The sequence below is a fragment of the Piliocolobus tephrosceles genome, chromosome 20 (assembly GCF_002776525.5).
Source record: "Piliocolobus tephrosceles isolate RC106 chromosome 20, ASM277652v3, whole genome shotgun sequence".
NCBI classification, from domain to species: domain Eukaryota; kingdom Metazoa; phylum Chordata; class Mammalia; order Primates; family Cercopithecidae; genus Piliocolobus; species Piliocolobus tephrosceles.
The window spans coordinates 27362498-27381222 of NC_045453.1; the positions used below are offsets into that span (position 1 = coordinate 27362498).

The window sequence follows — 18725 nt, forward strand, 5'->3', positions numbered from 1 at the left end:
TGGGGCCTATCATGGGGAGGGGGGAGGGGGGAGGGATTGCATTGGGGAGTTATACCTGATATAAATGATGAATTGATGGGTGCTGATGAGTTGATGGGTGCAGCACACCAACATGGCACATATATACATATGTAACAAACCTGCACGTTATGCACATGTACCCTAGAACTTAAAGTAGAATAAAAAAAAAAAAAAAAAAAAAATGAAGCCTGAAAAGATTTAGAAAGAATAAAAGAGGACTGAAAAGATTCCTAAAATGTCAGTCATCATAATTAGTTTAAATCGATTTAACATCTATATCAAAAGACAATGCCTTAGATTGGATAAAAGTATAATAATCCGACTTTATATTTCTAAAAATCAGTTATATGTTTCTGTAAGAGATACCTATAAAATGAAAGCAAATAAAAGTTTAAAATAAACTTTAAATAAATAAAACGGTCATCCCTATTATGGACTACTGCTCAGAAGCCAAAACTTCTTACATTTTCAGCTGCATGGATGAATCTCACAGACATGATACTGGATGAATGAATCCAGACACACACAAAAAATATGATTTTCTATTTATATAAAAAGTTTTTAAAATAAAGAACTAATCAATGGTGATCGAGGTCAGAATGGTAGTTTTATATGTGGGCCGTAATGACCAGGAAGGGGTGGAATTGACTGAAATTGTTTTTATATGTTGCTCTGTATGGTGACTACACAGTTGTGTAACGAATAAAGATTCACTGAACTGCAGTCTGGAGATTTCTGTTTTTTACTATATGTGCTTTGCCACAGGACCTGGCACCCAGATTCCTATGCTGTGTGTCCTAAATTTCATTTGAGTGGTAGCCTGAGTGGGTTTTAAACCATGGTGCCATATGTACCCACATAAAACCAGGTGGTTTTGAGAAGCTGAGTTTGTCTTCCACATTTCAAAGTGCAAGTAGGAAAGATGAGTTCAGTTGAGACTGCCTTCTTTTGAATTGACAAATACTTTATTTTTACATAGAAATTAAGATTTGCATTCATTTTTTCCCACTTCCAAGTGATGTACTTTTAAAGATAAAGTTTATGATTTTCAGAAATATCCTTTAACATATTTCTCTCTAAGACCATTTGCATCTTTAATTTTATTCATTTGACGATTTTGTCAGCCTGTCATGGATTCATTCATATGTTATTATTTCATTTTTAAGGAACACTTGCTATGGAGAGTAGTATTAGGAAAAACATACTTCTTTTAGAAGCCAGAAGTTCTAGATTTGAGTGTGGCTGCATCCCTTCCTTTCTATGAAATTATAATTAAGTTACATCTTTGATTTTCACTTTACTGATCCTTACAATGGGTTTAATAATAGTTTACCAAGGATGTTGTATCATCCAGAGAATTTAGTGTTACTTTAAAATCATTCAGTATTCTGTGTTTGATTAAAGTGAATGGGCTTCCTTCTTGAGAAGTAGATTTATAATTGTTACTATTGGGAAGAGGATTAGAGTGGAATTCATTTTTTATTTCCTTTATACTAGCTCTGCTCTGCATCCATATAATGGGACACTGTGTTAGGTTTCCTTTGAAAATTAAAAAGAAAACATGATTCAACTGCTAAAATAAAACTGATAGCCAATGTTCTAGTGGAGTTTCCTGATTATTAGGAATTTGGCTAGGAAATCTGGTCTTCTTCATACAAGAAGCAATATTATTGCACAATGGGATTTGAGAGAAAACTCTATGAAAATCCTTGGCCAAAAGGAAATCAAACAGAGGGTGTATTAGTCAACGTCTTCTGTGGCAATAATTCCAAAATCTTAACAGTTTACAGCAACACATCTTTATCTGTCACTCTTTCCCTAAGTGGCTGCACCTTTTTACATTCCCATCAAAAGTGCACAAAGGTTCCAGTGTCTCCACGTCCTTGCTAACACTCGTTATCTTTTAGGTCTGTGGGGTTGTTTTTTACTGATAATAGCCATCCTAACAGATAGGAGGTTGTGGTTACGGTTTTCATTTGCCTTTTTCTGATGATTAGTGATGTTGAGAATCTTCTTATATATCCGTTGGTCAGTGTATATCTTCTTTGGAAAAATGTCTATCTTTGAATAGACATTTGTCCATTTTAAAATTGGCTTATTTATTTTTACTTTTATTATTTTTGCTATTGAGTTATACAAATTTCTTATGTATTTGGACTATTAATCCTTTATCAAGGATATAGTTTGCAGATATTTTTCTCATGCTGTAGGTTGCCTTTTCACTCTGTTGATTTTTCCTTTGCTATGTATAAACATTTTAGTTTGATGTAGTCCTACTCGTCTATTTTTGCTTTCATTGCCTGCACTTTGGGTCTCATATCCAAGAAATCACTGTCAAGACTACTGTCATAAAGCCTTTTCCCTCTGTTTTATTCTAGGAGTTTTATAGTTTCAGGTCTTACATTTAAGTCTCTAATCCATTTTGAATTGATTTTTTGTTTATGGTGAAGTAAGGGTAGAATTTCATTATTTTTTATATGAATATACAGATTTTGCAGCATCACTGGTTGAAAAGCCTATCATTTTCCCATTGTGTAAACTTGACACCCTTGTGAAAGACCATTTTATTGTATAAGCATCAATTTATTTCCAGGTTCTCTTTCTGTTCCATGTATCTATATGTTTGCCTGTGTACCAGTAACATATTATTTAGATTATTGTAGCTTTGTAGTATATTTTGAAGCAATTCTGGCTTTGTTCTTTTATGTGGTTTTTTGACTCTATAAGGTTCTTTGTGTTTTCATATGAATTTTAGCATTGCTTTATCTATTTCTGAAAAATCCCCTGGGATTTTTATAGAGATTACATTGAATCTGTAGATCATTGTAGATAGTATGGAAATTTTAACAATGTTAAGTCTTTCAATCTATGAAAGCAGAATGCCTTCCCATTTATCTGTGTCTTTTAAAATTAATTTCCTCAGTGTTTTCTAGTTTTCAGTGTACAAATATTTCACCCACTTGGTTATGTTTATTCCTAAATATTTTGGGTTTTCTTGATGCAATAATAAATGAGATCACTTTCTTAATTTTCCTTTGGGATTGTTTATTGTTAATGTATATAAATACAACTGATTCTTTGTATGTTGATTTTGTATCATGCCATTTTACTGAATTTGGTTTTTTTTGTATGTTGGTTTTGTATCATGCCATTTTACTGAATTTGTTTATTTGTTCTAGCAATTTTTTGTGTGTGGATAGAATCTTTAGGGTTTTCTACATATAAAATTATGTCATCAGCAAATGGAGATAATTTTACTTCTTCCCTTCAGATATTGATGCCTTTTGCTTCTCTTTCTTGTCTAATTGCTCTAGCTAGGAATTCTATTACCTTGTTGAATAAATGTGGTGACAGTGGGCACCTTTTGACTTGCTCTTGATCTTAGGAAAAAAAATGTTTTTGTTTTTTACCATTGAGTATATGGTCTTCATCATGTTAAAGTAATTTTTTTCTATTCCCATTTTGTTGAGTGTTTTTATCATGAAATGTATTGAAATTTGTCAAATGCCTTTTCTGCATCTGTTGAGGTGATGATATACTTTTCATCCTTTCTTCTGTTAATGTGGTGTCTCCTTCTTGCTATGTAGAACCCTTGCATCTGAGAGATAAACCCCACTAGATCATGATATATTATCCATTGAATATGCTGCTGAATTCAGTTTGCTAGTATTTTGTTGAGAATTTTGCATCTATATTCATCAATGATATTGGCCTGCACTTTTTTTTACTTGTAGTGTCTTTGACTGGCTTTGGTATCACAGTAATGTTGGTGTCACAAAATAAATTTGGAAGTGTTCCTTCCTCTTTAATTTTTTTGAAGAGGTTGAGAAGAATTTGCATTAATTCTTCTTTAAATGTTTCATGGAATATACCAACATTTCTTCCAACAAAGAAATACAAACAAAGCCATCTGATCATGTGTATTTCTTTGTTGGAAGATTTATGATTAATTATTGAATCCCTTAATAGTTACAGGTTTGTTCCAAGTTTCTATTTCTTCATGATTCAGTCTACATAGGTTGTGTGTTTCCAGAAATTTATCTACCTTTTCTAGGTTATCCAAGCTATTGACTTTTCCTTGGTGTATCATCGTTCATTGTAGTCTCATAATCCTTTTCATTTCTATGGCATCAGCAGTAGTATCTCCTTTCGTTTCTGATTAGACTCCACTTATTTTCCTTAACCTAGCTGTTTGTCAATTTCATTGATCTTTCAAAAAACAATTCTTGGTTTCACTGTTTTTTCCTAGTGCTTTTCTATTCTCCATTTCTAATCTAATTTTTATTATTTCCTTTCTTCTCCTTACTTTGGGCATAGGTTGCTCTGTTTCTAGTTCCTTGGGGTGTAAATTTAGGTTGTTTATTTGAGGTCTCTCTTCTTTTTTAATGTAAGCATTTACCATTATAATCTTCTTTCTTAGTATTGATTTTGCCACTTCACACAAATTTTGGTATGCTGTGTATTTGTTTTCATTCAGCTAAGGATATTTTCCAAATTCCCTTTTGGCTCCTTCTTTGATCTATTGGTTGTTTAAGATTGTGCTGTTTAATTTTCACATGCTGTGATTGCTTTTCAGTTCTCCTTCTGTTATTGTTTTTTAGTTTTATTCCATGGTGGTTGGGCAAGATACTTAATTCTGTTACTGTTTTTTGCTTTTATTATGTTGTGGTTGGGAAAGATACTTAAATTCGTCAAGACTCGTTTTGTTACCTAACACATGATCTATCCTGTGTGCACTTAATAAGAAAGTGTATTCTGCTGCTATTGACTGTATTTGTCTGTTAAGTATAATTGGTCTTCAGTGTTGTTCAAGCACTCTGTTTTCTTACTTATATTCTCTTTGGATGTCCTATCTGTTATTGAAAGTGGGGTATTGAAATCTCCTACTATTATGGTGTTGCTTTCTCTTTCTCACTTCAATTCTATCAATCAATGTTTACTTCATATATTTGGTTGCTCTGGTACAGGATACATATATATTATAGTTGCTATATCTTACTGGTGAATTAACCTTTTTATCATTATAGTGTCCTTGTTTGTCTCTTACTTAAAGCCTATTTAATCTGATATAAGTATTGCCACCCCTACTCTTCTTTTGATTGCTGTTTGTATGGGTTATCTTTTTCCATGTTTTCACTCTCAGCCTATGTGTGTCCTTAAATCTAAAGTGAGTCTCTTGTAGACAGCATATCATTGGACCTGGTTTTTAATTTATCTTTTGATAGGGCAGTTTAATCTATTTCTATTTAAAGTAATTACTACGCCAGGCATGGTGGCTCATAGGTGTAATCCTAGCACTTTGGGAGGCTGAGGCGAGTGGGTCAGTTGAGGTCAGGAGTTTGAGACTAGCCTGGCCAACATGGCAAAACCCTGTCTCTACAAAAAATACAAAAAAAAAAAAAAAAAAAAAAAAAAAAAAAAATTAGGCATGTTGGTGCACACCTATAGTCCTAGCTGCTCAGAAGGCTGAGGCAGGAGACTTGCTTGAACCCAGGAGGCAGAGGTTAGCTGAGATCACACCACTGTGCTCTAGCCTGGGTGACAGAGTGAGCCTCTGTTTAAAAACAATAATAATAAATAAATAATAAAAACACATAAGTATTGATGGGAAATGACTTACTTTTATCATTTTATTATCTTCTATATTCCTTGTAACTCTTTTGTCCTTATCTTTTTCTCTTGCTGTCTTATTTGTGATTTAAAAAATTATTTAGGATCATATTTTGATTCCTTCCTCATTTTCTTTTGTGTGTTTCCTATAGGTATTTCTTTTCTGGTTGCTGTGGGGCTTATATAACACATTTTATAGTTATGATCATCTATTTTAAGATGATAACAACTTGACTTCAATCACATACTAAAACTGTACTATTCCACTAGACTCCTTTATGTTATTGTTGTAACAAATTTCATGTTTTTATATTATGTATCTGTTAACATAATTTTATAGCTTTTATACTTTTATCTTTTCACTTCTGTATCAAAATTAAAAGCTGTTTATACAATATTTGTAATGTTACATGTAATGCAATGTTATAGTACTACAATATGTATTTGTGTATGTGTGTGTGCATATATATATATATGTGTGTATATATATATATATATATATGCACACACACCCCTTTTCCAGTAAATTATATGTTTTCATTTGCTTTCATGTTACTATCTTCATGTTACTTTCATTTCAACTTGAAGGACTTCCTTTAGCATTTCTTATAAGGCAGATTTCTTTGTAAGAGGACTATCATGTCTTGCCTTGGTTTGCTCATTTGCAAAATGGAATGACAGTGGAAATAAATATGTCTTTGAAAAGTTTTATGTGACTTGTAAATATATCTGCAAAATTTAGTTATCATAATTATTACTTTAGCACGTATATTGAGGAAGTTTCCATTATGACATTATGAATTAGTGTAGATTGCAAGGCTTGTGTGTGTTGTGTGTGTGTGTGCACAAGCCCACTAGGTGTAGTTCTGAGGTAGAGACACAGACTGTTGCCTTAAAATCTGATTGTCCTTTGACCCATAAAATTATGACCCTGCCTGCTCTGGGAACAGTCACTTGCTTCTCCTGAGCGGGGGTGTTCAGTTGCTGATTTCCTAAACCAATATCCTAAATGGGTAACTGTGTTCTGACTCATACAATTCCCCCTACATTTCCTGACTATTTCAGGTGACTATCTCTTCCTCTTTGCCCTTAATGGGGATGTAATGAAGTCACGTGTTTCAAAGTCGTTGCTGTGTGTCTGGCTGGGGTGGACTACTCTTACATAATGTCTCACTAGAGGGTCAGAATAAAGTTGGCATACGTATTCTACTTCCACCTCAATTTCTAACCACGTTGAAAAGAAAGAGATCTTAACATGAGAGGTGGCTTTCAGGGTCTAAAGATCCTCTGGCTGAAAGTGTTTAGTTAGTCATTAGTGTTTCAGACGTGTTAAAAGCACAGGCTTTAGGGTCAGTTTGCTTCATTTTTTAAGCTGTGAACTTGGTTGTATGACTTTAACCTTTTTCAGTCTCGTTTCCTCATCTGTGAAAAGGTGATAATAATAATATTTATTTCACAGAGCTTTTATGAAGATCAAATGAGATATTATCTATAAAAATGCTGGCTGGGTGCAGTGGCTCACACCTATAATCCCAGCAATTTGGGAGGCTGAGGCGGGCAGATCACCTAAGGTCAGGAGTTTGAGACCCACCTGGCCAAAATGGTGAAACCCTGTCTCTACTAAAAATACAAAAAAAAAAAAAAAAAAAAAAAAAAAAATTAGCTGAGTGTGGTGGTGGCTGCCTGTAATTCCAGCTACTCGGGAGGCTGAGGCCGGAGAATAGCTTGAACCTGGCAGATGGAGGTTGCAGTGAGCTGAGATCAGCATGGGCAACAGAGCAAGACTCCATCTCGAAAACAAAACAAAACAAAACAAAACAAAAAAGCTAAGTACGTTATGTGGCTTATGTGTGGGGACCAATGCATGTTGGCATCAGTATGATTATTTTCATTGGTTTGGCCCTTCAGTAAGTCATTGCTGGGCAACTCAAGTCTAGCTGGGTGCTAGAGAGAGAAAAACATTAAGTACAACAACAGATAATACAGTAGAACCTCATGCAGCATATATGAGAACAGAGAGAAGAGAAATGTTAGTTGACACTAAGGTCAGGGCATGTTTCCTAGAGGAAGTAGACCTTGAGGGAAAAGTGAAATTTCCTTGGAGAAAAGAGGCAGGAGAGAGAGAGGCATTTGCCTTCCAGAAGCACCATGCAAGTAAATGTATGGGTGAGTTGGGTCTTTCATTCCTATAGTCCACTTATAATTACTGAGTTCTCACTATGTGAGAGGTTCTGTGTTTGACTCAGGGAACACAATGATGAGCAGAGCAAAACAAAACAAAACAAAACCAAAAACAAAACCTATTCCTGCCCTATGTAGTATGTAACTCTCACTTTTCAGGCAAGATGAGCATGAAACCAATAACCCATAGGAAAGGTGTAGGACATCATTGGATGGTGCAGCCTTGAGACTGACGAGGTGTTAGGATGGGAGGTGTCCAATAGGGCCTCTGTGGGTAACTGAGATTTAAACTGAGACCCATGTGGGAATGGGAGTGAGGTAAGGAGAGAGAGAGAAGGTCCTGTGCCAGGAGAACAATGGTGTCTTCTGGGAACTGAACAAAGTCCACTGTGGCTGAGACATAGAGCACATGGGAAAAGTATAGAGAGGACACTGGTGAGATAGTGTGGACAAGACCACAGGGGGTCTTGGTGGTCATTCTAAGGATGCAGGCTTTTGTCCCAAGTACAATGGGAAGTCACTGACGTGTTCTGTTTATGCAGAGTAATATTTCAAGACTTATGTTTAAAAAAAAAGTCTGCTATGTGCAGCATGCATTAATGAGGATTAAAATGGAAGTGGAAAGACCAGTAAGTAGTTGTGACAAGATGATAGTGGCTTGAATTGGAGTAGTGGCAAAAAAATAAACAAATAAATAAACAAACAAATCAACAGTTGTATCTGGTGAGTCCTGAGGCACTTGATGTAGTTGGAGAATAAGATACGCAGTGCTGAGTCACTGACATGATATGTTTGGGCAGTTTTTGAGGAGCAGGGGTATGACATTTCATGCTAAGAAATTTGCATTTATACTATAAAAAGGGCTGATGGAGATGAAGAAGCAGAGAAATGAAATAATCAGATTAGTATTGTGCATGGAGGGTATTTATTTCTCTTCCCCCCTGCTTCTTGAGCTAAGCACTTATTGAATTTAGAGTAACAGACGAGAGAAATGGCACAACATCATTGCAAGCAAAGATTGATGGAAAGCGGATGCTTTTGTGTAACAGCACAAAAGAGATATATGAAAGGGAGGTTAAACTTGTCAGTGTGAAAAGCTATTGATCTGGTAAATACTTACCCTGAAGCCACGTAAGCCTTCTCTCAGGCATGACCCAAATATTCCAAACCTCCACTGCAGCCGAGGATGCAGATGTAACTGGATAAGGGATGACCATTGTGGAAACACAATGAGTCAAGACACTTTGTGGAAAGGGAGGGGTTTACAAAAGTGTTAAAGGAGCCAAGGGATTATAAGATAGAGGAAGGAGAGAGAGAATGTCTAGTGGAGATGGCTTTCCTCCCTGCTAGGAAGAAGGTGCCACTGGGTAGCGTTCTCAGAGCCTAAAACAAAGGCCCCATAACCATTGAGGAGCTAGGAGTAAGTCAGAGACAGAGGGAACATATTTGGAAAACCAAATTCATTATGTACGTTCTGTGATTTGGACCTCAAGTCAAGGGTCATTTTTGAGACTCTTGACACTCAACCTCTGACTGGTCAAGAGTGAAATAATCTAGTTATGAATTGGAACACTCTTCCTTCCCTTCCCTTCCTTGGGTTGGTGTGTTTAAGACACTTACATGGGGAGTACTCAGAAGGGATGGAATATTTGGAGGCTTTTGCGGTCGGCTGAGAAAGAAGGCTGTCTGTCCACAGAGACCAAAACAGACATAAGAACTGTTGATCGAGTGGGAGTCTTTGGGAGGATTTAAAAAACTAAAGAAAAAAGAAAAACCAAAATGTTCTTCCTCTATGAAGTTTTAAGCCTGTTCCACTTAATACGTTTCAGAAAATTTAATAAGGAAAGATAATCTGTTAACCAGTCTTGCTGTGTGTTACAGGTAACACTAAATTCACTTAAATACATCTTAGCTTTCAGATAGTAGACACTTTTTCAACAGGTTGTGCTCAGCTGTGCTGTGCCATACTGATTTCTGGGCCTCACTTTTGGTGTTGTACACTGGAAACATTCATTCAGGGAGTGTGTCAAACTTATAATTGTTCATTTTCAGGTTACAGAACTCAACGATGTGAAGAACGTAGCTCGATTGCCAAAGAGCACCAAGAAACATGCCATAGGGATTTATTTCAATGACGATACCTCCAAGACTTTTGCTTGCGATTCAGGTTTGTCTCAGGCAGGGCAGGGGTCTTTTGCTTTTAGATTCTGAGTGGATGCTGGGCACACAGTTTAATCTTTTGGACATTTCCACAGATCTTGAGGCCGATGAGTGGTGCAAAGTACTCCAGATGGAGTGTGTAGGAACACGGATCAATGACATCAGCCTTGGAGAGCCTGACTTACTGGCCACTGGGGTTGAGAGAGAACAGAGTGGTAAGTAAAGAAAATTCTCTCCTCTCTTTTTCAAAACTGCTTCTGTCTCCATATAATAAAACATAAGACACCTTCATTATGTAAAGTTTTTGGGGTATAAAAATGTATAAAGAAATAAATAAAATAACCTTTTATCTAATCCACAACCTGTGTTAACATTTCAGTGTATCTTTTTCTTATTTTCTTTTTCCAATTCATAGCATGAATGTATCCACATTAATAATATCAATTAGAAATTTTGGGGAACCTGCTATGTGCCAGTTTGTTGGAAGATGCTTTACCCACCTCAGATTATTTATTATACGTTTCTAGCAACCCTGTGGTATAGGTATAATTACATACAGCCCTATGGTATAGGTATAAATACATTTCATAGCAGCCCTATGGTATAGGTATAATTCATTTTGCACACGACGAAACTAAAATTTAGAGGAAGTAAAGACCTTCCTTCAATTCCATTAGCTCACTAGTGTTTGATTCTAGACGATACCGTTGGACCTATATTTACAGTGTACAGATTTTAAAATGTCACGGGCATTTTTTGGTCTTGCCTTTTTCACTTAAAACATTATCAACAGCTTTGCAATGCTTTCAATATAATTCAAACTTTATGAATATTTCACCAAATTTAAACCCATCTAAAATCTGTAATTAAAAAAATATATATTTTGTCGAAACACTTGAGCCAACTCTGAGCTCAGCACTCAATCTGGGAATAAATAATTTAAAATAATAATGACCAAAATATTCATGAACACTTCAGCAAAAATCAATGCTGATTTACAGAACAAACCTGGGTGTGAGGAATCATTTCTTTGTCTCCTAACAGCTGAGCCTGGGGATAGGGTAGATCAGATCACAGAGCTCTGCTTTAGCTGGCTGGCTTGATCATGAGGGCATGCCACCATGGAAAGGCCTGTGGGTCATCTGGTTTGATTACGGACATGGCAGAGATGAAATTGTACTGACTCTTTCTGTAGGTGCACACTCCAAAGTCAGTAAAAAAAATGCTGTGCCTCCCAGTTGGAGCTATGTCTTCACGACACATTTACAATCTGTGACTGTTTTGGATACAACATGTCTACCATAACCCATCTCCATGCAAGTGTTATTGACCGAGACCTAGAGGCACTGGATAGTTCAGAGGAGCCTCTTTGTAGTTTGGAAAATTGAGTTACAGAGAAGTTAAGTCATTGATGGGGTTACACAACCAATCCCCAGGCTCCTGCTTCTCTGGTTCACTAAATCAGGATGCCCCAGGCAGAGAGGATACATAGGAGCCAAGCATAAAGAAAACCTGGCAGGTTTTGATTATGATTCATTTTTTTACCTAGAGTGCTCAGATCAGCACTTTTCACAAATTTGTATTTGGGAAGCAGTATCCTGATAGCACTACAGTCTGAATTTAAAAATTGGTGGTGCCTAGGAGATATCTTTCCCACAGCAGCTTTCTGTGCCGCTGTTTCCTCTTCTGTTAAATGGAAATAATAGCTCTGGTCTACAAGTATCAGGGATTATTATAAATTCAACTAAGTCCTCTCAGGCCCTTTACAATGTTAGTTAGTATGACTTCAATTGATTGTAAATAAAACGGTTACTTTCCACTATTGCTGTTATTCTTTTTAAAATTTTATTATTTTTTCCTACCTCTCCCCTGTTGTTATTCTTGAGTGAGGTAGGACTTAGAGAACGTCTAAGCAAATAGATTGATAATGATTTCTCTTACCTTTTACTTAACATAGATAGTCTTTCTTACTTGGAAGTTTCAAGGGGGGAATATGCTCAATTAGAATACATTTTTTTCAAATAATTACTAGAAATCAATGAATATTTGCTTATTGGGAGGATGAAATAATTTAAAATTTTTGAATAGTAGATAATGGAACACATTTCATGAACACAATCTCGGCATTACTGTTTACTAAATTCAACTAAAATCTATGAAAATTCAAATGACTATCTTATTATAAAACAATGTATTTAAAATATCACTAATATAAAATTGTTAATGCCACAATGTCATATGTAGACAATCTATCATAATGATGTATGGTTGGAAATATATTTGCTATAGTAATATTTTTGTTCATATTTCACTGAAAGACTTTGACTCAAAAACTTCTTAATGAAGTTTCCAGAAATATAACAGAAATATGGTGACTGTAACTGCAGGGATGAAAATTAGGTTGCAGTAATCAGCCAAGCAGTTTATGTAGAATAATTTTGGTTGCATTTTAGTAATCATCCAAATATGCAATGAACATTTCTTTCCAGTATTTTGCTAAAAAAAGTTCTTTGTTAAAACTAGTTCAAATATCTGCATTGGCATTTTCCCAAATTGTTGGCCAGTGAAGTGCATAGTATTTCTGTGGAGTTTTGTTTAAATGATTTGGGATACAGTTTTATTCATTTAGTTATAGAAATTACAAGTTGATCAATATAGCTTTAATAACGTTAAACCATGACATACTTGTTTTGCACCTGCATCTTTTGTGAGCACAAAAGTGTGGCTCTAGTTAATGTGTTCTTGGCAGGAAAAAAATATTGCTTTTAATGGTTTTATTGCTTTAGACTTTTATTGGCATACATATTTTTATTATGCAAATTTAAAAATTCTAAAAATGGTCTTTGCTCATGTAAATAGTGCTTAGTGTATGCCGACAGGCTGTATCATTACTATGTTATTTAATAGGATCTGCATTTAAGAAATTATTTTCTGGGACTGTTAATTAATGGGAAAGGTTTATCTTTCTGAATATGCAGCCAAAATCCAGAATGTGAACTTGAATTGTTTTTAAATGCCTCTATGTTCCTACAATGTCTTTGATGTTTTATTCCTGGGGATTTTAGACTAACCTTTTGTTTTTCTCCCAGAGAGATTCAATGTGTATTTGATGCCATCTCCTAACTTAGATGTACATGGCGAATGTGCCTTGCAGATTACATATGAGTATATCTGTCTTTGGGACATCCAGAATCCCAGAGTCAAACTCATCTCTTGGCCGCTAAGTGCCCTGCGGCGATATGGACGTGATACTACGTGGTTCACTTTTGAGGCAGGGAGGTGAGTTTAATGACTTTTAATGACTATTTTTCTGTTGTGTGTGTGTGTGTGTGTGTGTGTGTGTGTGTGTTCATCTTTACCAGGCTCGCATCGTATGAGGCGGTAGGTTTTCATATGAGACCCAACTGAAACACACTTGAGAAATTCAGAGTTGCAATTACATAATAGGAGGGGTCTTGTAAAATATTTATATATTCAACATGGCTTTTCTCCCTTGTGGAAGATTCTAATGTTTCACACACATGATACAAATTTTCGTTACACAGTTTGTTTCCATACCACAAACTGAAGTTGATCCAGGTAGAAATGTTAACAAGGTACCATTGCCTGGGTCAAGCTGAACAGAGGCGAGCTGCTTGATTTTGGGAAACTTTCATATTATTATTTCACTTATGTTTCCTCATCTGAGCTAACCATGGTAGATTGTTAATATGACGGGCCATGGAGTTTTTACCAGCTGCAATGTCTGGAGTTCCATCTATTTGGCTTACAGTGTAAGGATTCCCATGAATACTGGAAGAGATTAATGCTCAAACTTGCTCTTTGTGATACCTACTAAGCACTTTCCGGGTTTTCTCTTTTTCCTCTTAGGGTTAATCTGGGAGAGATAAAATAGTGCCAATAATATATGCGTCGGTTGCTACCTACAAAAAGACTCCTCTAGTCAGAATCCTATTTTCCCTGTCCTTCACTTTTCCCTCAGAATTTAGGATTCATCTGGGAACGCTGCAGATTTTTTTTTTTTTTTTGGTTTTTTGTTTTGTTTTGTTTTGTTTTTTGAGATGGAGTCTCGCTCTGTCTCCCAGGCTGGAGTGCAGTGGCGAGATCTGGGCTCACTGCAAGCTCCGCCTCCCGGGTTCATGCCGTTCTCCTGCCTCAGCCTCCAGAGTAGCTGGGACTACAGGCACCACCACCACGCCAACTAATTTTTTGTATTTTTAGTAGAGACGGGGTTTTTCACCGTGTTAGCCAGGATGGTCTCGATCTCTTGACCTCGTGCCTTGGCCTCCCAAAGTGCTGGGATTACAGGCGTGAGCCACTGCGCCCAGCCAGATAAATTTTCTATTTTAGAATTTTAAATGCCTAAATTTTAAGAAGTATGAGTTCTTCTGTATATGGCCTGACATTACACTGAAATTGAAAACCATCAACTTGTGATGTTAAATAACAATTGCTTGTAAAAGCAGACAGTTATTCCTGACAGGAATATGACTCTTGATATAAGGAAAGTAAACACAGAAGTTCTAAACACCCCAATCCATGTGAATGGGTAACAGTAGTGGTCCCCTCTAACTAATCTGTTCATTCCATTTTAATGAACAAAGCCCAATTATTTAAAATTTACGTTTTACCTATAGTCCCAGCTACTCAGGAAGCTGAGGCATGAGAATGGTGTGAACCTGGGAGACGGACCTTGTAGTGAGCCGAGATGGAGCCACTGCTCTCCAGGCTGGGTGACAGAGTGAGACTCCGTCTCAAAAAGAACAACAACAACAAAAAATTATGTTTTAAATAATCAAAGCCCAATTATTTAAAATTTACATTTCAGAAATATGATCAATTTGATGTTCTTACAACTGTCTGGAAAGTTTTTTACTTTATACTTTTCATATAGCTCTTTTCTAGTCTATTTTATTTTTAAGTACCTAGAAACAAGTTGGTGAATCTTTCAAAGACTATACGAGTTATCACAAAAAATAAACCTTTAATGTTTACAGCAATGTTTTTGTTTTGTGAGAATTACTTATTTATTCTTCTTATAAGAAAATCCCAGGCCATGACAGTGGCTTATGCCTGTAATCCAAGCACTTCAGGAGGCCAACACAGGAGGACTGCTTGAGCCCAGGAGTTTCAGACCAGGCTGGGCAACATAGGGAGACCCCATCTCTCCAAAATTGTTCTATTATAAAAACAATTGCACGTGTATGTTCATCACAGTACTATTCACAATAACAAAGACATGGAGTCAACCCAAATGCTCATCAATGATAGACTGGATAAAGAAAATGTAGTACATATATACCATGGAGCACTATGCAGCCATAAAGAAGAATGAATCATGTCCTTTGCTAGGACAAGGATGGAGCTGGAAGCCTAATTCCTTAGCAAACCAATAGAGGATCAGAAAACCAAATACTGCGTGTTTTCACTTATAAGTGGGAGTTAAATCATGGAAAACATGGATACATAGAAGGGAACAACACATACTGGGGCCTATCTGAGGGTGGAGGATGGGGAAGGGAGAGGATCAGGAAAAATAAGTAATGGATACTAAGCTTAATACCTGCATGATGAAATAATCTGTACAATAAGTCACCGTGACACAAATTTACCTATGTAACGAACCTGTACATCCTACACGTGTACCCATGAACTTAAAACAAAAGTTAAAAAAAGGAAAATAAGAATACCTATTCATTACTGGATATATTGTAGAAAAAATAAAAGCTAATTAAATGAAAAAAAAAATTAGCCAGGCATATAGTGCCACACACCTGTGGTCTCAGCTGCTCCAGACACTGAGGTGGGAGGATCACTTGAGCCTCGGAGGTCGAGGCTGCAGTGAGCTATGATCGTGCCACTACAGTCCAGCCTTGGGTGACAGAGTGAGACCTTGTCTCAAAAAAAGAAAAAAACAACAACAAAAGAAAATCCCTATAGAAAATTAATAATTTTTTTGGTAAGGTTGGTGTATTTTTTCCTTTAGGTCTCAGAAATTATTTATGCATTAACTATAACCAGTGAAATCTAAGTATTAAAAATGTTTTATAATATAAACAGACTTTTCTATGACTATATATCTCAAAACACCTCCATTCATATTTCATATTGATGTGTAAGAGAATTCTGCATCAATCAAGACTCTTTGGATCTGTTTTGGACAGTACGTATTCAATTGTTAATATTTTAAAATCATTTTTTATTTACCATTTACAGGAAATAGTAGTAGAAAAAGTGTATAGCTTTTTATGGCAGTGTTTGAAGACCAAAACCTTAGTAAATTTTATTAGTATCTCATGTCTATTTTAAACTGAAAAACATATTATCTTATTAATTTTCCAGGTATAAGGTGAACACTATACATATCCTGCAAACGTTTAGTTTATTCATATTGAAATCTAACAGAACTGCTAAGGACTTAGGCAATTACTTAAAAGATGTTGATATTTCTCCTAAGTGCTGTAGGAAACCAAAGAGACTTGGAGGCTGGTATGTTTGAGTCTCTGTGTGTGTATGAGATGTGTGTATATGGGTTGTGTGAGTATGTGATGTAATTGTGTTAATAGTTTATAAAGGGCCAGATGCGGTGGCTCACACCTGTAATCTCAGCACTTTGGAAGGCCGAGGCAGGCGGATCACGAGGTGAGGAGGTTGAGACCATCCTGGCTAACACGGTGAAACCTCGTCTCTACTAAAAATATAAAAAATTAGCCGGGCATAGTGGCAGGCGCCTGTAGTCCCAGCTACTCGGGAATATGAGGCAGGAGAATGGCGTGAACCCGGGAGGCGGAGCTTGCAGTGAGCAGAGATCGAGCCACTGCACTCCAGCCTGGGTGACAGAGCGAGACTCTGTCTCAAAAAAAAAAAAAAAAAAAAAGAGTATATAAAGGTCACTCTGACCACGTTGTGTGGACAGTAGGATAGAGGAGATAGGTATGGATGTGGGGGATATTGAACCGGCTCAAGTGAAACAATGATGGATGAAAAGATATATTGGTGACATAAATTCCAGAACTATTTCAGTGGTCTTTACCAACATGCTGACTTGGAAGATATAAGTGTTTTATTCCATGACTTTGATGACCCCTTTATAGTCCATCCATTTGCTTATTTAATCCAAGAACTCCATTGGTTAGATGATTATAATATTCACAACCCAGGCCACTCAATGTTATATCTCCAATATTGTGGGGACATAGAATATTTATTGATTTTGAATAGCATTATTCTTATGCATTGGCCATGTTTTGCAGGCCTGGTGCAAACTTGAGATTGAATGGTCAGAAAGGAAAGTGTGGGAGTTGTATGCTTAGGATCTTACTTCTCAAACAGCATGGTGTAGTACACGAAGTACTGATTCAGAATTTAGAGAAACCCTGGGTAATCTCTATTTTTTGCTAGCTGCTAACCTTTATTTTTTGCTAGCTGCTAACCTTGGACAAAGTTCTTAACTTTCCTTGTAAATTTATTGGAGTAATAACTTTCTTGCAGGTTTGTTGTAGGTAAAGGCAGAAATGCATGTAGATGACCTGGAAGGATGCTGGGCTTCTCCTAAATAGTATCTTTGGTATGCTATTATGATTACTTTTGGAGGAGAACATGGGCTTGCAGGCTAGTGTTAAATGCAAGGTAAAATTACTATTTTATATTTTGCCTGAAACTCAAAGAAAGAGAAATTTTTATAGTTACCATCAAGATGCTCAGGATAATAAGATCATTCGTGTTCCACCAAGCATGAAGGTTTCATGTCTGCCTTGCTTTATTAGTGAAGATAATTTTTTCCTTGGCTATTTTTGGATGTGTTGAAACAAGGAAGTTTTATATTAACCAATGTAATTTTCCCCATCTCTCACATCAAGAAGTGAGCAGAAGTTGTCTGTCTAAGCAAATAGTTTTCACATATTCCACATGTATCTGCAAAAACTTAACAATATCCTCTAGAACACGGGAAATCTTTCTTGGACAAAGTTCTGCTCATATTCAGCCTCTCTTAGAACTAGAACTAAGTGTTATTCCTGCTCAGTGGCCCTGTTTCACCCCACCAAAGCTGACAGTGGAACATGTGTAATGGACTGAACTGGAAGTTGGAGGAAATGAAGTAAAATTACAGTTCTATCACATACTAGCTGTGGGAACGTGGATATGTCACTTAACTCACCGAGCTTTATTTCATTGCAACCTGTAAATTGGGAACACATATATGACTTGTCTCACAAGATTGCTATGAAGATTAAATAAAGGCACATGTAAAGACACCTGGAATAGTGCCTGGATGTGGTAGGCAGCTGTAGCAACCCAAATTGGTACAGAAAAGAAACTCATTGACTTCCATAAACTCAAAGTCTGAGGAGTAAAGATGGCTTCAAGCTTGGCTTAGCTCAGCGTCCAAATGATATTCCCAGGTTTTATTTGACAGTTCTGTTTCTTCTAAAATAGTTTCATTCTAGCTCCATATGGTGACTTTCAGGAGCTTTGAGATCTCCCCACACTATCTCAGTAGAAGAGAGATATGTTACTACCCTCTGCTGTCATTGTATACACTATGTGTCAAGCACTGCACTTTACACAAAGCTCACAGGGAACAAACGCAATGAGAGTGGTTCTCTGAAGGCATAAAGAGGGTACTGTTGCCATCAGAAGAGGAGTGGAGGTGAGGTTTTTAAAAACTAACAAAATATGTACAATGAAGCATTTAATAATTGCTCAAAACAAATTAGGTCAAGAGGCTGTTTGACTGTAATTAACATTTGCAC

General features: G+C 36.3%; 1 protein-coding gene across 1 annotated transcript in view; it reads left to right on the top strand.

Moving 5' to 3' along the window:
• Positions 1-18725, top strand: part of DOK5 (docking protein 5) — a 172862-nt gene that overhangs the window by 99424 nt on the left and 54713 nt on the right. The window contains exons 3-5 of the mRNA XM_023189579.2: positions 9865-9979; positions 10068-10187; positions 13062-13251. Of these exons, the coding sequence (XP_023045347.1) occupies positions 9865-9979; positions 10068-10187; positions 13062-13251 (425 nt within the window). The remainder of the gene's footprint in view (positions 1-9864; positions 9980-10067; positions 10188-13061; positions 13252-18725) is intronic.